At 34.0% G+C, this 22509-nt stretch overlaps 1 protein-coding gene across 2 annotated transcripts; it reads left to right on the top strand.

Moving 5' to 3' along the window:
* Window positions 1–948: 948 nt before the first annotated feature.
* Window positions 949–20032, top strand: LOC143222969 (uncharacterized). Of its 2 annotated transcripts, XM_076450669.1 has the most exons (9): window positions 949–1135; window positions 3783–3911; window positions 4226–4424; window positions 5507–5696; window positions 6047–6095; window positions 7990–8013; window positions 15780–15982; window positions 16266–16392; window positions 18173–20032. In XM_076450669.1, the coding sequence occupies exons 1-9, from the start codon at window positions 1022–1024 to the stop codon at window positions 18371–18373; spliced, it is 1236 nt and encodes a 411-aa protein (XP_076306784.1). In that variant the 5' UTR covers window positions 949–1021; the 3' UTR covers window positions 18374–20032. The 2 variants fall into 2 exon arrangements, with proteins under 2 accessions (XP_076306784.1, XP_076307586.1); XM_076451471.1 differs by lacking the exon at window positions 7990–8013.
* Window positions 20033–22509: the final 2477 nt, after the last annotated feature.

Consider the following 22509-nt stretch of genomic DNA (forward strand, 5'->3'; position numbering starts at 1 on the left):
TTTTCTGTGGACTTGACCACGTGCCTGAATTAATTCAATATTAGATTACAAGGCGAAACCGCGCTTATCTGCGATATGTACACCGAGATGAAAGAATTTCAACAAAAACTACTTTTTTTAGTCCTGACTGATGAGAAGTTTCTTCACACACTTTCCATGTTGAGAAAAGTTCAAGCAATAAGCAGGATTTCCATTCCCACGCATATTTGCACAATATATTCTTTCTGACCTGAAACTACAGTTAAGGAGCATTTTTCTGATCTTGATGCGAGTGCGACAGAAATAAGGATCTTCCAAACCTATTTGATTGTGTCATTGATGAGCTGTCACCTGAAATTCAAAAGGAAGTTATTTATCTGCAATCCAACAACATGTTGAAGGACAAATACAAAGAAGAAAAACTGATAGAGTTCTATAAATGCCATCCAAGTGACCAATACGTTCATTTAAAAAAATTTTGCTCATGGATTCTTTTCAGTTTTTGACACTACTCATTTCTCAGAAGAGACATTTTCAAAGATAAAGTACGTGAAATCTAATTACAGATCAGCCTTATCTGATGAACATTTGCAATAACTTTTGATGACAGGGAACACTAACTTTGAACCTCAATTAAGTGCAATTTATGTCAGAAAAGCACCAATTTCATATTTCTCACTAATGCTAAAAAGAGACGATTGTGCATCTTAAATATTTTCAATATGTGCTCTTATGAGAAATAAATTAGTGATGTTATATTCTAACAATGTATGCATCACCAATTTCACCAAGACCCCTCCGGTCCGTGAAGCCTTTAAAATATATATTTCTTGACCTTTGTCCAACAATGTATACTTAAGACGCATGATCTTTTATCTTCAGTATCATACCAATATCCATTTAAAGCGAAAACCCTACCTTTTTTCCTAAATAAGTTCAGCTCATTACATTCATACGTAATTTCACGACAAATACCGAAAACGTGCCATCTATATCAAGAACTATTCTATTATCGAGTTACAAATTTTCAACTCACGGAAGAATGGCGGCTGTTAGTGTGAAGTGGAGCTCGTTATTGCAAATTGGAGATTTAAAGCTTGGAGAACCTGTGTGTGATGAGTATGCAAGAAAAATGTATAAGAAATTTCCCATTAAGGTGAACATATTGTAACGAGTTTAGACTTTTAAACTTAATGCCTTAAGGAAGTTTTATTTATTTTAACAACTCTGGTAACTTGAGTTCTCGGAGTTGTGACAAGCGCTACAAAATACAAAATGTAACTTAATATAAACGAAGCCCAATTAGATCTCATTCTCAGTCCTTACTGACCGTTCAGTACATTAGTTTTTCAAGTTTTGTTGATTTAAGAAGACTGGTAAGAGTACCTAGAGATATCGATTGGGTAGGCAAGAAGTACTAACCCCACCATACAATGGAAGTTTGAAATTTCCCATTTTAACGATGAGTCAATGTGATTTTTTTAAACTGAAAGCGATATCTCGCATATGACTGAGGAAGATGGAAATATACTAGTTATATGGGAAAGAAAGACTTTTATTTTTAACAGTTATGAAATTGTTATTTGCAGTAGTGGAGACCAACATTCTACCTGTAAAAATAAAGGGTTGTTTAAATTTTTACTTAAAAATTAAACTACAGCTCACGGTTGGTGTGAAAAACAACCTTCAACTTAAAAGTGGCTCATTGTTGTTCTATCTTATATCAAAGTGTTGGAAGATAAACTTATGTTAAACTGCTGCATAAATAAAAGTTGTGAATCATGTCCATTATCTTTACACATCCATAATCTGCACTGGCATTGATCAGGAGGACAAATTCTCGAATATTTTGAGTTTAAAATGAGTATTCCACACTTATGGTCATGGAGAAATTAAACTAATAATTTTTATGTTTCAACCAATATAACATAACCCATTTAGTTGTATATTCAACATCACATTATGAAAACAATTTTAGTTTGACAACAACAAAATTTAAACAGGAAAACCTCATTATATTTATCTATTTTATATTGCACTTAAAAATGTATTAAAGGTTTAAAACTTATTTTAATAAGTTGAAGTATATAATTAAAAGGTATACAAATAATTACAAATAAGAATTTACAAATAAAAGTATCTGTTTGGATATGACAGATACAGTGATTGAAACATCTTACATTAACATTATTTGTATTAGCAGCTGTTAGTGTGTGGATTGATTTGAGTTGAAGTGTAATGTTTCATCAACTTTATTCATGTTGCAAGACAACAGAGTTAGGGTAAGGATTATGTCATTGTAGAAAAAAGGGAAGAGATGAATTTTCTTTCTCTTGAACACTAATGTCAAGCAACTGTTTTAATCCCAAAGATTTTGGTCTTCATGCTAATTATCAACATAGATAATCTGTGTAACTGTGAGACTAGGCTTAAGGTTTTTTCTATATTTCTAAGATGATGGTAAAGTATGTGTATTAGTTATTACAGTATATTTGAGATTTTTTAATGTAATGAACTGTGATACTTCTAAAAGTTGTAGTTCAGAAAATACATAATCTATGGTGGCAGTGAGGTTGGGGAAATGCTAGTTAGTTAAAATGTTGCATGTTTGGTTGTCATTGATGGAGTCCTGTCATATTATACCCTTATTACTAGTGTAGAATAGAACTTAAGGGTTTAATGCTTGGAGCTTTTTTTATTCACATTAATGATATTGATAGGGACACAATTAGTAATGTTAGTCTCTCTCAATATGTTTATTCTGTTTATGATGTTAAGGTATTATAGAATGATTTGAATGAACTGGTAAGTCTCGATATTTAATGTGTGATTTTTATTTACAGTAAGTGCAAGCTAATGTATTTGGGTTATCTTACGTTGGATCACACTTTTAATATAGTAACACAGTTGCAGAAAAGTTAGTTAGACCATCAAAACAATGCCTTGTTGCTAGAACTAAGGTAAACACAGTTTTATGATGTACTTATAGATATCTATTAAAAAGTAAAAAAAACCACTTGTCTCAATATAAGCCACAAGTAAAGCATTACTTGGTTACCTGTGAACAGTTTTTGTCTCCTTACTTAATGTATATTGACTTACTGGAAAGGGTTAAGAGTAGGGATTATAGGATAACTTATTTTTTATATTTTTTGTGTTGATAAAAGAAGGGTAAGAGGTGTTGTTGTTGAAATTTGTAAATGATTTTATGCTGGTGTCTGGTTGCCATGTTGATCATTTTATTGCAATACCTCCTGTGTTTTGTTTGTTCTAATGTTAGCTGCTGCTTTCTCAACTGTAGTGCATATTTCTATACTTCTTTTCACTCATTGTGAAATTAGTAAGCAGGTTAACATTTACTGTATTAAATGAATACATATATGGATATATAGAAAGTATCAGTAGTGTACTGATGCTTTTGTGGCATTAGTTAATATTGTATCAATACATGAACTGGTGGTATCTTTTATCACTGTAGTTGAGATACAAAGTTTACAACTGTGTGCTTATTAAAGCATTTTGTATATTTCCATAAAATATAAGAATGGTTAATCTTACATTGGTATATATTCCAGACAGGAGTTTCATTAGAAAATAGGATAAATTTTACTTTCATCTGGGTTGTTTATTTTTTTAAAGAATGAACTTTTGTTTCTTGTGTTATGTTTTACACACATATTAGCCTGAAAATGCACTGCTAGGTTTAACTATGCTGTATCTCAATATGGCATACATTATGAACACCTGTAGTTTTGAATGTGAAAAAAAACAAAGTTTTAATCTTTTTTTCTTTTTTTTTCTAGTTTGCCTCCTGTCATGCATGCTGTGGTTTTTATGGCCCTTGTTTTGGACAGCCCTTATGTGCTACGTGTCATGCTTTCTTGTGCCCAGAAAATATCAACCAGCTGGATGTAATTCAGTTATTTCAAGAAGTAAGTAAATTACCCCTGATTCTTTGTTGCCAATTCTAACATATAAAACTGTTATTCATTCTAAGATTTTTTGAAAAATATGATGGAATAAGAACTGTTAAAGTATTATTTTCAAATAAATTATAAATAAAATTATATTTTTAAAATAATTTAAAATTTTGACATGTTTAAGTTAAACAGTTTGTTATGAGTGTTGTGTTTTAGCTGATTGTTTGGTCACTATTTTTCTGAGAAAAAAGGGTTTCATTGAAACAAGAAATTATTTTTTAAATATGTAGTAAATATTGTGTCTAGTTATAGTTTGTTTGTTTCAGAAAAGTGATTCTGAAGATTCTGGTAATGAAGAACCAGCTGACTTCTATGAGATATTACCATATAAGCCAGGAGAAAAACCAAAAATTTCATTATCTGTTCCTAAAGTTGATCGACTTTCAGACTGTATATCGGCATTAACCTGTCCGAAGCAGCTGGCTATTGTTCCTGAGGGCCTTGCTGAACACCTCCCTGCAGAAGGTATGTAGAAGTTTCAGTATGACCAGGTTACTTGTGAACACTAAACGTTCTCGGAGAAATAAATACTGTAAAAAAACTAGATGTAGCTCTGCAGGTTTCCTGAAATTTTTGTGTTTCCAGAATAAGTAAAACTAAAATTAAGAGTACAAAATATTTTTATTTCTTGCTTATGAAGTTCATATGTTATGCTGTGTTGTAGCCTACAGAGTGTATAATTCTTCTTGTGGTTCATGGTACATGCTTGTTTTACTGATGTCAGTACAAAGTGCACCATTAATCGTCCTTTATGTGATGTACATTTAGCGTGAGTGGTTAAACCTGTTGACCCCTCCAGGTTGTTTTAGGCCATTTTTGTGGAAGTAACTTCTCTGAATGTGTGTTTATATATATATGTGAATGTATGTTTCTTTCTGAATCCTTTTACATTAAAAGAAATTACAACCTTATTTTTTCAGCTAACATACCTTAAAATTTAATTTTTTTGGTCAGTTGTTTTATTTTATATTATACCAAAAAAACATTAGTTTCATTTGTAAAATAATTACTTGGAAACTAATCACCATATAATTATAATATTTAAACGTTTGTTTTGTTTTAAATGCAATAAATTATCTTGCATATAATGTATAATGCTACATTTGTTGGAAAACTAAATATTAAATGTCAGCCATAAACTTACTAATATGTGATTGAATATGGCTATAGTGGAGGTCTTTGAGTAATTGGTCACATGATATTTGGCTCTGGTAACTAAAAAATAACAGCAACTGAAACTTGGTTTAACCTACAGCAACTATATGTATAGTTGAGAAATGTGGTTGCTCCTTAAACTGGGTACAGACCTGATGTGTGATGTTTAGAATTCTCTCTTGTTTATATGATCACAGTATTCTTTGAGTGCAAATAAAAAAATTTATGTGATGATTGTTAACAACAGTCTTCCATGTTTTGTTACAAAATTTGCATGTAGGAAGTTACTTCTTTTTTTGAGTTTATATTTTATCAAAAATTAAGTTTTCTTGGCACTTTTTTATGATAAATCTCTGGAAATAAGTGTTTACTCATTTAATCAATATTTTTAGTTTTAGCATTGGTGTTCTCTTACTTGGATGACCTGTCTTTGTGGAGTTGTGGTCAAGTTTGTAAACGATGGAATCAAATACTAGAAACAGAGACCACTGATGATCATTGGTATCTTGCTCTCAGAAAGCGTTGGCCATTATTTATTACTGTGTTTAAAAATCCTCATTGGAGAATGTTGTATACAAAACTGTAAGCAGAATATTACCAACATTTCCTTTTTTTCAACTTTTAAGTTTATAATTCTGTAAGTCATATGAAAAATATAAATATTGCAGAAGAAATTTAATACTATTTCAATACTTGCTGGAAATATAATTTAAGATGAAATACTTACTTTTGTATTTACGTAAAAGTTTTAAGACATTTGCCTGTATCATAGGTTTTTTTAATAGTTTTTAAACTAAAATATTTGAAATAGTAATTTATTTTTTTGTTGTTGTGAGATGGATCTTAAAATTTATGAAATAACTTCAAAGATGGAATATATTTTTAGCTAATAATAAAGAAAATGCAGAAAGTTGTTTTTACTTTTTTTTCAGAGTAGAAAGTACACCCTGTATTATTTGTTTACACCAGATTGCAGAACAGGTAAGAAAAAATGGGTTAATTCATATACAAGGAATATGTTTTTACAAGTGAGCATGTAGATTGTATAAGTATTTTCTTCATTTTAAAGGACTAGGTAGTGGCATACAAAGAGTAATTAATATGAAAGTTTATTAATTTTAAAGTAAAATGCAGATATACTTTTTTACCTATGAAACTAAAGAATGGCTATTTTGTAAAATTACTTTTATAAATTTTCAAAAGTTGCAGTTTTTTTACATAAATTTTGTAATCAGTTGAACTCTAAGTTTTTGTGTGCATTTTATGCATATTAGATGTTTTGTGAATTAGCTTCTATGGTAAAAATACATTAAATTAAAAAAAATAACTTTTTGACTGCTGACTCATAGTATATATTGTGCATGTGCTTTATGCACAAATTTTACCTATCTATAAGCAATGCCTTCAGAAGACAGTGATGTTCAGATTGAAATGTGGACTGATGATAGCAGTAATAACCAGACTCTTCTTGTTCACATGATGACTATACAATATTGGCAGCACATGGAAGAACTAGAGTGTATGGGATTTGCAACAGAGGACAGCATGGCTGTAGAGATAAGACAAGAGGTGATAGACATGGTTCTGCTATACCAGTTTGTGATAGATAGGCAGCTCCTGGTCGGGATAGAGGAGAAGTAGGGGGTATGAATCCTGGTGTTCTATTGCATAACTGATTGAATGTTGTGCAAGATCCACTTGATTTTGTTTTCAATGGAAACTCTGCTTTTATAATTCACTTACAAGATACTTCACCTGTTGATTAACTTATTCGTGATTTTGCAATTACTTGACATAATGGTCACAGAAACAAATTGATATGCAGCAGTCTAAATCAACAAACAGCAAGAGTTGTGAAAAGAACTACATTTAAAAATACTGGAAGGACATAGATGCAACAGAAATTAAAAATATTCTTACCTTTTTGATTCACATGGTTCCAAACACCCTAACTACTGGAGTGCACATGATCTGATATGTTACATTACCTTCTTTCACATAAGGAGCTATTCTCATTCAGTGTTGCCCTCTATGTGCAAAAAAATATTTTATGCATGTCTCAAGTCTTTCATCTTCTTTCTTATGTATCTTATGCAAATAATGATGTAACAACCTTCCACCAATAAGAGTGCGACATTCTCTCTTGACGCATATGAGTTCCTCTGTTCAATTCTCCCAGACTATCATTTCTTGTTTTGCAGTACACGTGTTCTAGTGTTTAGTTTGTGCTCTCCAAGTGTTTTATTTTAATATTTTTACACATCTTTGTATTAACTTCTCTCACCAAGCTTACTCCTTATTACACAATAGTGATATCTGTAACTTGTTGAGTTATTCCTAAGTGTAAGTATGTATTTCTCTCTAGTTATGCAACATATTACTTCATTACAAAATTTTTTTATTGTTTCTGCCAACACAATTTTGTTTAGTTATTCATTTTCGATAATAATGTTTGCGTTACTACTTTGGAGGGTATATGTTCTGCTAGCATATTTATACAAGCTTCAGGCCATGATACTCTGCAGGAAAATGTTTTAGCTTTACTTTGTCAGGAGATTGATCACCCACTGAACTGACTTTCTTCAGGCCTTTCCTCCAGTTGGGGGCCCATACATTTGAAATAGTCTGTTGACCTTGGAAAAATAAGAGTTATACAGTTATGATTTTTGTATACATTTTTGTTTTAATATTATCTGTCATTACTTGGGTTCCATAATGTAACGTTTGTTAGATTAGTTAATACTCATAGTCAAGTTTAGATAAACCATTAGTCTTAGTTATATTTTTCTACTGTGCCATTTAATTAGGCTTACCTGTAATTCATCTTACTGGTATATCCATCATTAATCTCACTGTATTATTTTTTCTTCCATAGATCTTGTTTCATACACAGGTTTTTGTAAGTACATGCTTCCTTAATTTTGTGCAATCATATTTATTTCATTTTCATTATTATTTGTCATTTAAATTCTTCCTATTTATTTAGTTTGTATGGAATCCTTGAGCCAGCGTGCACACAATCTAATCCCAATATTGTACATACTTGTTGTATGATGAAGTGTTTTTTAGTACTTTGTGATATACTTTGTTATGCATTGTTTGATTAGTTCTACTTCTAGGTTAATCAATAATGAGGTTATATGTACTTTGTTCAGTTAGGCTTAATAAGTGCATGTTATTTTTGGTTTACCCATGGTTCATTTTATGGGTTTGCTGATATTTAGGTTTATCTTTTCTTCAACACATGACATCACATCCATATGTTTATTTGAATACACAATTTGTTAATGTTTGTACTGTATCAACTACATTATTCTTGTCTTTGTTTATATTTTATAGCTCTTGTCCTTAGTTTTATATAATTTATATTTCTCATCATTAATTTCATTTGTGAGGCCTACCCTCTCTGCTCACAATATTTGCTCATCTTCCTTCTATATGTCATCTGAACCTGTTTTTTGATGACTGAGATTTTTGTTTCTCCTTTGAGATTGTGTACTTGCAAGCCTTATCCTTGTAGAGGCTTTAATTCTTTTTGGTTTAGCTTACCATCAGGCAAGACTTCTTTCTAATTTATTTCAATTGCATTTCTGTTCCTGTTAGCTATATGATACCTTAATTTTTTCTTCGTTTTATTTTACCCTATTGACACTCCTATAGTTATTGCTTTCCTTCCATCTCCTATCTTTGGTATTACATTTGTGTATGGAAATTTTTGTGAGGTACCTCTTCCTCTTTCCATTCATATTGTGATGATTGTCATTTTCAGTTCATTCCCTCCACACATGGCTCATTACTTTTAGGATCTTCTATGGTAGGACACTGCTATTTGTTTATCATTCACTGATAATTGGTTATGTTCACCTTTTTCTCCATTGGCTTGTTTTTTGGTGCTATTTGTGTACATTTAGATTCACTTGGGTTATTTGTGATGCTATATTAAATTTTGTTTAGTTGCTTCTTTGTTTCATTCTGAGATATTATCTTTATTCCTTTTATATATTTGGCACCTCACTGTCCTTTATGTGTCTTATCTAAGGGTTTTCTTCATTTATATTGTTTGCTTGATGCTAAATATGGTTCTGCATCTATAGATTCTATCTCAATCACTTCATGGTCTTTACTGTTTTAACCCTTCAGTGTGGATTCCTGTATGTGGTGAGGGGAACCTCCTGGGGAAGGTTCTGTTCTTTCAGCTTACCTCTCTGGGATCTAAACATCCATCCACGTGTTTGCCGTGTGAGGTGACCTGTGACGGGGAGGAGAGGATCCTGGAGTTTGAGGGATCCAACCTTAACACACCACTTTGGCCTTGAATTCCTGTAGATGGGCAGCCTTTGGATGGCCCCCCTAGGGTCAGTTGGCTGATACACTTGGGCTAGGGTCAACCAAGTACCAGTGTTGGATGTTCTCAACAGGTGTTGTGGACATTGTGTCTGATGCTGGTGTTTGGGTATAGTGCTCATGAAACCCTGGCATTACTGCAGTTTCCTTGTTTTGCATTGCAGTGCATCCTCTTCTTGGGCTCCATGGTGGGTGAGGTCAATGGGCACCAAAATATTCTTTTTTTTTATTATGATCCTCCAAATAAAAACTTAGTGAAAAAACAGTCTACAGGTAAACAACCACGTCTTGAAAATTCTGAGCAGCAATCCTCACCATCCGTACCACCTGTTGTACCTCATTCTCTTATATTGCACTCACTTTCAGACAAACCTTTAGGGCAAATGCTTCTTTTTCCCATTCAGAAGGGACTAAAGGGATTTGCTGGCTCTCCAAAGTCAGTAAAAAAGCTTTGATCCAGTGAAATATTGGTGGAAACATCCACATCTCAACACAGTGAACTCCTCTTGCATTCTAAGGCTATTAGAGATATACCTATAGAGGTTACATCTAATGCTACTTTGAATTTATCACGAGGAGTTATTGTTGAGAGGGATTTGAAGAACATAACACAGTCGAAGATTCTCGCTGGTTTCTCCACCCAAGGAGTTTCTGCAGTGAGGCATATCTCTACTCGCATTTACGTCATCATGTCTGTCTGCCACCATCAAGGCAGGTTATCTTAATTGCAGAGTACGACCATACATTCCAAACCCTCTCCGATGTTTCCAATGTCAATAGTTCCGTCACTTGAAGACATCATGTTGTGGTTCCTTGATGTGTGCTCATTGCAGTGGCAAAGACCATGATGTCTATGAGTGTGAAACAGACCCTCATTGCATCAATTGCAATGACTCACACCCATCCTACTTTCGTTCTTGCCCTAAATGATTGGAAGAAAAAGAGGTGCAGCATTTGAAAATGATTTATAACATTACCTATCCTGAGGCCTGAAAATTGCTGTCCACTTCATTCCACAGCTACTGTGGGAGTGCAGACAGAACTCTCTGTGCCTCCTAAAGAATCATTTTCCAAACAAATGAAAACTCTTTTGACCTCCATGGATAAAAAGGATGACGAATCAACTTCGACACCTGTCTCTGATGTACAATCCACCAAACCCCAAGATATACATCCTTTGGTTCCAGGTACAGGAATTTTTTTGGATTCATCTTTCTATCTCACTCCAAGATGCAAAAACAATCATTTGTTCACTTCCTCAGTCTCTGGAATCCCCTTCCAACAGCAAAGACCTCCCCAATAGACCCAGGGCAGGATCCATGGAGGTCGACAGACCTCCCTCAAATAAGGACAGTAAGGAAAAAAGACGTAGTTGTAGACAGAAAGCTTCTCCACTCAGTTTGCCTAGATGTAAATAAAAATGGCCACCCTGATACAATGGAACTGTCAAAGTGTACGTTCTAATCTGGATGACATCAAAACACTGATTGCTTCCTGCCATCCTGTTTGTCTTTTCTCAGAGGAAACATTTTTTGAAACCTGCCAATACAATCACCTTTCGGCAGTTTTCTTTATACAGAAATGACAGGTTGTGTGATGGACAAGTGCATGGAAGGGTGGCACTGTTGGTTGATCAGCATGTTCCCACCCTGTCTTTGCCACTCGACTCACCTTTGGAGGTCGTAGCCATCCGTGTTTCCTTGGGTCATACCATCACTGTTTGTTCTCTTTACCTGTCACTTGGAGAGATATATGATCAATCGGACCTTGATGCTCTCATTGAACAGTAGCCATCTCCCTTTAATTGGGGACTTTAATGGACATCATCCCTTCTGGGGAAGTGCTGATATTGATAGGAGTGGTTGCTCTGTAGAGTGTATGCTCTCTGATCACAACCTTTCTCTTTTCAATACTGGTTGTTCAACTTATTTCCTTGTGCCTAGTCAGTCCTTTACTGCTGTTGATCTCTCAATTTGCTCCCCTTCATTATTCTCCCATTTTTCATGGAGGGTTAACATTACTCCACGAAGCAGTGATCATTTTCCTTTCATCTTGAGAGAGACTGGCCGTGGTCGATGACAACTGACCTGCATGCCACGGTGGAAGCTGGATCAGGCAAACTGGCTCTCTTTCACTGCTCTCGCAGAATTTGATCCTCCCATTGTGTGTAAGCCATCACTAGATGACTGTGTGGAAGAAGTAACTGACTGTATTATACAAGCAGCTGCTCAATTTATTCCAAAAGCCTCAACATGTTTTCCACTATATCCTCCTCCATGGTGGAGTCCTGCCTGCCACATGACACAGAAGGCTCAAAAACGAGCCTGGGATACTTTCCGTAGATATCCTACACTCTCGAACTGCATCGCTTTCCAGAGGGCCTGTGCACGTGCTCAATGGATAAAACATCAAAGCTAGAAGGAATCTTGGGTTAAGTTTGCAACCAGCATATCCTCTACCACCAGTTTCCAAGTCATTTGGGACAAGATTTGAAAGGCCAGTGGGCAATATCACTGTTTCCCTCTTGATCTTGCTCTCTGATGGCCAGGAAGTAGCTGATACTCTAGGTGAAAGCTTTTGTCAAGTATCTAGCACTTCTGCTTCTTCCTCCACCTTTTTTATTCATCAAAACTCAGGCAGAGCAATCACCTCTTTCCTTTCAAGCTGATTGTCTCTATGACTATAATTGTCCCTTTACACTGGTGGAACTCAAACTGGCCCTTCATCAGTCTGGCAGTACATTGGTTGGATCTGATTATATACACTATGAGATGCTGCACCATCTATCTCCTGCTTCTCTTGCTATCCTTCTGGTTGTTTTTAACTGGATCTGGCAGGAGAATGTCCTGCCTTTCTCCAAGGCTGAAAGGATCCCAAGATTCCTTCAAACTACCATCCAATTGCTTTGATGAGCTCTCTCTGTAAGACCTTAGAGAGGATGGTTAATGCTCGTCTTGTTAGGTTCCTTGAATCAAACAACCTCATCTTGCCCACCCAGTGTGGGTTCCGACAACAGTGCTCCACCATGAACCACCTAATTCGACTTGAAAAGTCAATCAGAGAAGCCTTTTCAAATGACAACATCTTTTATCAGTATTCTTTGACATTGAGAAGGCTTATGATACAACATGGAGGTATGGCATCTTGTGAGACCTCCATTCATGTGGGTTACGTGGCCATTTGCCCATTTTTTATTAAAAGTTTTTTAATGGACAGGAGATTCAAAGATTGTGTGGGTTCAACACTTTCCCATTCTTTTCTTCAGGAACTTGGAGTCCCTGAGTGTCACACTTTTCAATATAAAAATTAATGCTGTCACTGAACAACTCCCTCTCACTGTTGCAAATGGGCTGTATGTCGACGACTTTCACATCTCATGTCAGTTATTGAACATGAAGTATATCTCAGCTACAGAATGCCCTCAATTGTTTACTGAAGTGGATCACAGCAGACGGCTTTACCTTCTCTCTTTCTCAAACCGTTTGCATGCACTTTTGCCACCAACGGTATCTGTGAAGTTGTGCTGCCTGTGGTCTCTAAGACTAAGTTCTTGGCACTTATCTTTGACTGTAAGCTAACCTTTATACCACACATCAAGGAGCTACAGGTCAAATGTACAAGAGCACTGAACATCCTCCGTGTCCTCTGTTCTACCACTTGGGGAGCAGATCAACATTCTATGCTAAAGATATATTGTGCTCTTATTCCATTGAAACTCGACTATGGATCACTGGTCTATGGTTCTGCCAGACTATCAGGCTTAAAGATGCTAGACCCTATTCATCATCATGGACTTTGACTCTGCACTGGGGCTTTCCACACTTCACCAGTTCAGAGCTTATACATAGAGTCTCATGAACCTTCTTTGCACCTCTGCCATTTGCAACTGTCTTTACTATATGCTTCGAAACTTCATTTTTTACCAAAGGGGTTGTGTTTTCCTTCCTCGATGGGCCATGCTTTTTCAGACCAGATTGTTTGCCATTGCTTCTTTTGGCCTTCGTATCCAGCCGCAGTTGGATGAATTGGGTCTGTCCTTGGATAACATTGCTGTATCCACTGGTCAGCCCATCCCACCATGGCTTGTTACAGTTCCTAATTGGGACCTATCTTTAACTCATCTGAGAAAAGTAGACACTACCGATTGGAAATACTGTCTGCTATTTGCTGAACATCTTTCGAACCATCCTTCCATTCCCATTTATACAGATGGTTCGGAATCAGGTTACTGTGTGGGCTCTGCCATGGTTTGTTGGGATTTGGTGGTTGCATGCAGAATCCCCTCTACAGCTTCTGTGTTTACTGCTGAACTGTATGCCATTTTTCTTGCCCTGGATCACATAGAAGCTAAGCAGTACTCAAACTTCACGCTTTATACTGACTTACTTAGTTCTCTCCTGGCCCTGAATTACTTTATGTTGGTTCACACTCTGTTCATGCTGATATTCAAAACTGACTGGCCCATTTCTCTGTAGACGTCTACTTCTATCTAGTTTTTCTGGATACCGGGCCATGTTGGTATTCACGGGAAGATGCTCGCTGACAGCTTAGTCTATCTGCTCTGGCGCTATCACTGCTGTGCCTGTCCCATACATGGACTATGGTCCTGTATTAAAGGCTTGGCTCTGTGCCAGCTGGGAGTTGACTTGGAGTGAGCAACGAGAAAACAAGTTTTTCCAAATAAAACCTTCTATTGGACTTGGGCTGTCTTGTTGCCATAAGCATTGGAAAGAGAAAGTTGTTTTAACTAGACTACGCATTGGTCACAGTTTTTTAACTCATCATTTTCTTTTATCTGGAACTGATGCACCAGTGTGTTTGTTTAACACTCAGATCACAATAAGCCACATTTTACTTTCATATCATTGTTATGATTCACAATTACAGCACCATTTAAACATGTTCTGTCCCAAGGTTTGTCCATAATGTTAGATAGTGTTATTGGTGATGGTGATACTGCCCATCTTGGTAATGTTTTTAGTTTTTTAAAAGCCATTAATCTTTTTAATGCCATTTGAGTTTTTTAATTTATACTATACACCTTTTAAATGTGGCTCCATTTTAAAAATCATAGTTCATCTTGTTCAGTTTGAAATTAGAAATTGACTGTAACATTAAGTAACTCGAAACCAGGACTGGAAAGGCCAACTTCAGGTGACTGACAGTGGTTTTTGTACTTACATGCTAGTCTTCCTGGCGAGTTATGATTATTACAGTCACGCTACAGAAAGTTCTTTACAACTTGAATTACTGTAGTTTTTCTTTTGACATTGTAGACTAGATGTGAACATTGGTTTTATGCTATTTATTTATTTATTAACATTGTTTTGTTTTATCTTAATTTCTTTTTATGAATTTTACTGAATTTACTTCTACCTTTTTTACTGGACATTTGTGCAGATAGCCTAGCTGCTTTGTGCCATGAAACACTAAATCAACTAACCAACCAACCTGTACAGCACTCGCCTTTGAACTACGTGGATAAAGTAGAAAGGGAGGGCTGCCCATCCTTTCAGTGCTTTGCATTAAATAAATTGGTATGGTTTGCTTTGAAAAATAAGTTTCTGTGCTCACCCATTTTACTGTTTCAAGTGTTGTCCTTTCTCTGGATTCTCTCTGGTCTCATGAACTTAAGGTGAAGATAGTATGATTATCTTTCTTTTCCCAACCAGATGGATGGGTTTTACATTGTAGGTAATTTCCTGGTAAGATGATCCTCTTTCCTATTCCGGCATGGATGTCGGTTTCTAGCAGCAAGAATTTTGGATGTAGTTACTGTGTACAGTCTGTTGTGCCAAAGGCACTCTACACCTAGGGGAACATCCATTTCATTTCACTTACTTTTATATTTTGTAGCATTGAATTTCATAAATATTGCATGGTTTGGATCACTGTCTGGCCATAGCTCTCTCCCACTTTTACATTCTTTTTGTTTTCCCACCATCAATTTAACATTCTTCTGCAATGGGCAAACTGTTTTGTATACCTTCCTCAGAAGTGGTACGTCTCACACATCAGGTCTTAGAATTTGACTCTCTCATCTTTGGGATTGTCCTTCAAACACTTTCAAAGGATTCTTCTTCTGACTCTTTGTTTACTCAATTACTTAAAATTAAAAGGAAAAAATTATGACATTGTTCTTTTCAATTTTGCATATTATTTTCAAACATGCGAAGTAAATTTTTGTTCTATTTTGATCACCATTTGTGCTTAGTACTTAAAGCATTAAAATCATTGCATATAACAAATCTTACATGTAAATATTTTTAAAACTTCTATGCATTCACATATTATCTAAATGTTTTATTTTATCAACTACAGATCCAACTGGGACCTGGAGATGACTCTTGGCGTGCTAAACGTTTAAGGAATGAACTGAAATCTCTCCAAGCTGATCCTCCTGAAGGAATTGAAGCAACCCCTATGGACCGAATGTGTTGTCACTGGCAGGCTTCTATTATGGGTCCAGCTGAAAGTCCATATGAAGGCGGGTTTTTTTTCCTATATTTGCAAATACCAAGTAGGTAAGATAATGTGGTTAAGTCTTCAAAATTTTGGAGCTGTATTAAATATATATTTTTTGTAGTGATACAGAGGTTGGTTAGTTATTAGTTTTACTACTGAAAAGAAACATTTCTGTTATTAATTTTAGAAATATTTTAATTTCTAATTTTTTGACACTGAATTTGTCAAATTAGTTCAAATATTTTGTTGGTGGGTAATTTTAATAAACATTTTCTCGCATGTAAGCTGTATTGAAAACTGCAAATAATGTCTTCATTTTTTACACCTGTTAAAATGTTTTAGTTATCCCATGAAGCCACCTGTTGTTCGATTTATCACCAAAGTTTTTCATCCTAATGTGAGTCGCCATGGAGATATTGGATTAGATTCAATCACTCATAATTGGAGTCTTGCTTTAACTATTTCTAAGGTAAGTGGATGTTTATTTTAATGTGTGTGTGTGGTTTGTGAAGTTGAAATGTGGATGTCAAACATAAGATTATTGAATAGAAACAATGAAATATTGAATCCACTTGTTCTGTACTCTACAGCAATTCAGTGATTGTGTTGGCTTATTGTTGCAACAACATGCTCAAAACATTTCTTTGTCTAGTGAGTAGATTATAGCATGATCAAATATTTTGGTGCAGTAGAGGATTTTTCTAACCTCATTTGTACATAAATGTAAACACTACCCTACCAAAATTACTTGGACATGATAATATCTTGGTATTTCTGTATTCAGAGGCTTATTACTGTGTAGACATCCACTTGCCCAAAATTATTGTTGAATTCTTAGGAGGCATGCTGTCAACTAGCTTCCTGAAATATTCTGACTCTGCTTACACCCATACAGATTTTAAACTTTCAAATCAGAACTCTGAACAACTGTTTGAAGCATACAGTGACAAACCAACCTTTCTTAGAATTGAAGACATGGCATGACAGTAAGAATTGTTTTGCCACTGTATAACAAACCTTACATGGCTCTCAGAAGGTGCTCTGTCAGGATCTAATCTACTGGTATTGAGAGTCTATCAGATGCACTTCGCACATTGGTCTTCCAGTGGATGCATGCATTTCTGCTCATGCCAATTTAGACTAACATGATCTAATTCTCATTCTCCAGATTATGTTTGTCCATTTGGTAGAATATGGGATTAATTTCTGTTGTACCTGGCTAGATGATGAAGTGTACTGAGTGATTGAATGTATGGTTTCCTCTTTCTAACCACCCCAGAGTACCAGTGTTTGTTGTGAAATGATGGTGTCCAGTCATAAGTTATAGTTTAGCTTCCTACAAAGGTTCACCTCTTGTACAAATGGACATCTGTCACATTTGGATGTCTGTCTGAACAGTCAAACTATTTTTCCATAATCATATTTTCTGATGATGTCAAGTATAGTGCACCTAGGATCATCAGTCATGGTACTGATCTTTGCACATAATTTATCCTACAAGACTACCCTCTTGATTAATGTTAGCTTAGATGTTTCGGCATTCTACTTGTCCCAAACAGCACTTGATACCTGCAATTATATTGAAAGGTAGCTTGGCCTCCAAGGAGGACTAGTGCATTGCCTTAAAAGGGAGTCCAGATACCTATGTAAGGATGGTGTATATTAGATTTGTTATGTTTTTTAGATAAGTTTGTAATTTCTTTTAATCACATAGTAATTTTGTAGTGTTTTGTATAGAAATGAAGTAATAAACTAAAAGTGTACTTACCTAATTATACGAGAAAATTTTGTTATTCACCTAAACTAATTAAACTGATAGTACAAAAAGTAATATACCCTGCAGTAAAATGTTTTTATCTTTACTTATTTTTAACCATGTTTGTTAAATTCTTTGCAGTGGTCCCAGCCCACACACAGTCAGTTGTTGTCGTTCCATTTCATTGACCTTTTCGTTAAGAGAGAATGGATTGTTTGTTATGTTTTTTTATTGTTTTAAGCTAATATTACTTGTACCTTGTTATTATATAATTTTTTTCTGTGGTTAGAAATAATTTAAATCTGTTTTTTTAAACATTCAGATACTACATTTTATCTGAATTGGCCTTGTGTGCTATGCACGTGTTGTGTGTTATCATGCTTGTAACCACAGATTAAGTCATGCCATTATGTGAAGGACTGGTAGTCCAATAATTTTCAGTCAGAAATAGTTATAATTAAATTCCTTACTTGCCTACATTTTTTTGTTTTAGGTTCTAATTAGCATTCAGTCCTTGTTAACAGACCCATATTGCTATGTGTGTATGGAACCAGAAGTAGGAAAGCTTTATATTGAAGATAGAAAATCATTTGAAAGAACTGCACGTTTCTGGACTGGAAAGTACGCAATGCATCATAAACTGGCATGTTCTGTGGATACTGATGCATGTGGACGAGCCCTGGAGAGTGGTTGAAAAAGTTAAAAGACAGTCATTAGACAACTGTTACATACTAGTCATAGAAAAAGATCTCTTTATTTCCAGAACAAAAAAATAAAAGCTAATCTTCAAGATTTCTTGGATGTATAAATTCAGTAAATTGATAAACTGGAGGTAACTGTTGAACAGGTATAGTGAACACAAGGGTTGTGCCTTCAGAAAGATGTGTGTGTGAAAAGCCAGTCTACAACAAGTAAACCAAAGTTGTGATAGTATGGTTGAAATCTTCTATTTATAGTACATTTTGTAAAGCTATGACAGGATCCTTTAATTATTCCATTATTACTGTATGTAAAAGCTGCTGTCAGTCATTGCTTATTGGAAAGAAACTATAGGTAGTCTTTATTGAGTAATAGCAACTCTTTAAACTTCAGATTGTTCTATAAATAAGAGCATCAACAATATTGTAAGTAATTTTTACTAAACTGTAGAAACTATAGAACATATTGTGATAAATTAAAAATACTTAATTTTCAGTGAAAGTTTACAATTTTGTTAAACTTTTAAGGAATTCTTTATCAAGCTATAGAAATTCTGGGAAACTATTGTATTATCTTATAACATTTTTGGTAATGTTTACAAAAGCTCCAGAATTTTTTAGTTTAACAGTACAAGAAAAGAAAGATGTTTGAAATGCACAACTGACACACCAACATTCTTGATGAAGTTGTATAATTTTTATTTTCTGTGTTTAAAGTAACAACTCGGTTATGTCTTTTATATGTAATCAGTCTGTTTTTTTTTTCATTAATATTTGTCAGTGTTAAGTATTGATAATGTTTATTGTTTATCTGTTATTGACTGTTAATTTCTATTTCACCCTGTACTTAAGCTTTGTAATCCTTTCACTGTGCAATAAATTTTCATGTTGATTCCCAAAAAAGTCAGTTATCCACTAAAAAAATAAATTATGAATTTGACCTTTTATATTACTTTTTCAATACTGAAAGAAGCTGTATATTCTATATCTGACAGTAATATTTCTTAAAAACTGTATTGGATAATGAAAAATAATGATTTGATTTTAAAAAAATTAAGGAAAATCAGAAGAAAAGCATTCTCCAGTAATTGATATAAATATTAGTAAAATTAAATTAATAAGAGGCCAAAATCATTATAAAATTACTTAGTTTCTTTATATCTTGTATCATATTATCTGTCTTTATATAGATTCTGTATGTGGTGTTGTAAAGTTGGCAGTTTTGTAATGAAGGATATAAACGTCCAGTTTTCACAGCTATATGTATATATAAAACTTAGTTTACCTGTGAGTGAAATATCTCAGGAGCAACCATACCTTTGCTATACTCCTTCCACTTCTGTCAAACTTAAAGGAAGGAAAAAGTATCTGATGTGTAATAAATAGTCTTCCGGTACCTTGTTTGGTGAAGAGTTGTGTTGTTTGATATATTGCAACTGCTACTGTTGTTATTACTTTGAAACAGTGATTAGATAAATGAAAATTGTCTGTTTTATGAATTATAAATGTACAACACATGTTATTTAATACATTTATTTACATCTTTTGCAATGTTCATGAACGTATAAAATATGCACTTTTTTGTGACTCTACCTACTTTTAATCTCTCTGAAAGTATATGTTATATACAATAAAAGTGAAGTTTTTTTTTAAAATACACTATTGGACTTAGTCATTATAAATAGGCACCAAGGAACAGAAAAGACATGTTTTAAATTCACAACTTCCTAAACTTGCTGTTGGTCAGTGTTTTTGCCAGTTTGATAGCAAGTGATGTCCTTTTGACTTTGTTTGAAAGTATACAGGAGCTTCTTTCTTTCCAGCTTACATTTGTGAAAATAGCAAATACTGTGAACAAGTCATAAACCAGATATAAAATAAATCAAATCTTATTGGTATAACTTTCTTTATATTTAAAATCAACTTTCCTCTGAAGATTTTGTATGATTAATCACCACAACAAAATGTGAATCTTTTTGTAAATTTCTATAATTTAAAAAAATATTTTTCTACTGCTTTGGGTAATTGCAAATAATAGTAAATATGAAAAGAAGTTTTTGTGTATATAATTTGGCATTAGATATCTACTGCACTGGAAGTTAACAGTAGAATTTATCTATATATATAAGAGGATTTTAATGTTTGTGAACTGGATGTTTTAACATTATTATTTTATGCAGGTAAGTTTCAGTGCACAGCTATCTTTAGTGCAGCTACTTAATATTTTCTGAAAACAGTGATTTGTGTGAAGTCTTAGGTGAACATGGTACTAATAATAATGTTGTATAGAGAAGGTTATGAAAGAATAATTCTTATTCTGTAAACAGGTCATAGTCTCACTTTTTTGTTTTCTTGATTTATATCACAATCCATTTGAAAACTGAAGACCAGAACTTGAGAAAATTAATGCTAAATTTCTTACAGGATATGCACTCTTGATTCATCCAGCACAGACACTTGGAGCTTGATATCTATTTATACTTTTTCCAGAAATATTTTTTAATATTTTTAAATTAGGAAACTTAGCAAAGCAATCTCAGTTAATTCTTTTTATATATGCCAGTAATTTTATAAAAGTATCATGCAGTATATTACAACATTGTTTCACACAGAAAAGTAAATATGGTACAGAGCAATTAATAGTGACAAGCAACTTCAGAAGAAGAGATTAAAAGCTTAAAATTTAGCCATATGAAAAATCATTTTAAATCATTAATGAATAACAAAGAACATTAAAGAAAAAAATCATTCAGTCATTATACAATTAGAATATAAAACATGTTATTTGCTTTACATACACTTTAAGTGATTATTATTTCTACCAAACTAACATCAGGAAACACTATACATTCTTCAAATTGTCTTATACTTCCTTTAAAGACATTGGACAGTTAAAACACAAGTTTGCATTTAAGTGCTGTAGAAGTGTAAGTTAAAAGTTATGACAGTCATTTTTTGATAATTTGCCTTCACCACACCCCTGCAAGCATCCAAAGTTAGTGCAACAGCCAGCCCTTGTGATTGCTTGGTTGAAAAATTGAGTCATGAGCAAGTCACTCATAGTGAAGAAGACCAGTCGTGGTCAGCTTCTTCTTTGTGCGTGGAAAATGGTTGGTTTGTTAATATGAAAATACATTTTTTTTCTTTTTTTGGACAAATTTCATTTGACAGACATTGTGAATACAGTTATTAATGAGTAAATAACTGTGATTTGTTTTTGTTGTGTTGTTTATGGTTTTGGGAACTTTTCCATGAAAAAGGAGGTATTTCTGCACAAGGTTCCACTTAAGTCAGACAGAAAATGGCAGGTTGTATGGACAAGATTCGTAATAAGAACTCGTGATAAATAGAACCCATCAAAAGCTGCCATGTATGCAATGGACACTTTTTGGAATCAGGCTTCAAAAATAAAATAATATTTGATATGGAATTTGACATAAAAATAAACAGAAAAGCTGGTGCTAGAGAAAGATACAGTGCTGGTGTGTATATCTGACATTAGAGGAAGATCCATCAAATGCAGTAAGAAGCAGCGAGGCTTATGTCAGTGACACATCATGCTCTTGTACACAGACAAATAACAGCAATGATAGATGTGTCCTGCAAGCTCAGGTTCAAACATATAAGATGCTATTAGCACATCACATCTTTCCTCATCTTCACCTGCTGTCATAACTTTTGTTTACCTTGCATGATGTAGGTTTGCTTGCCCAGTTTGCCATCTGACACTTCTGCAAGTTTTTCTTAAATCTAGCCAACCATAACCAAATACAGCTTAGAACCACATGAGCTTGGGTATTTGATGACCTTTTTGAATTGTATTGTTTTTAGTGTAATACAGTGTATGTGTTTAAACATAAAAAAAGTACTGTTTTGTTTATAGTCTTTAAGTATCAAAGAATTTCAACAGTAACATTTTGAAAGATTAACTTAACTTTTTAAAATCATGAATATGTGTACAAATTGAACTTGTGCAGCAGTTGTTTTCCTGATTCCAAAAGGTGACGAAATTCAGCAAAATATTTGAGCAATGTTTTGAAATATGATGTTAAATCAATTTTAATGTTCTCATAGCACTTCTATAAATAAAGTCCTTCTTTACCATATTGTGTGAACATGAAAGGACATCATT

The sequence above is a fragment of the Tachypleus tridentatus genome, chromosome 1, assembly GCF_004210375.1.
Source record: "Tachypleus tridentatus isolate NWPU-2018 chromosome 1, ASM421037v1, whole genome shotgun sequence".
Taxonomy (NCBI): Eukaryota; Metazoa; Arthropoda; class Merostomata; order Xiphosura; family Limulidae; genus Tachypleus; species Tachypleus tridentatus.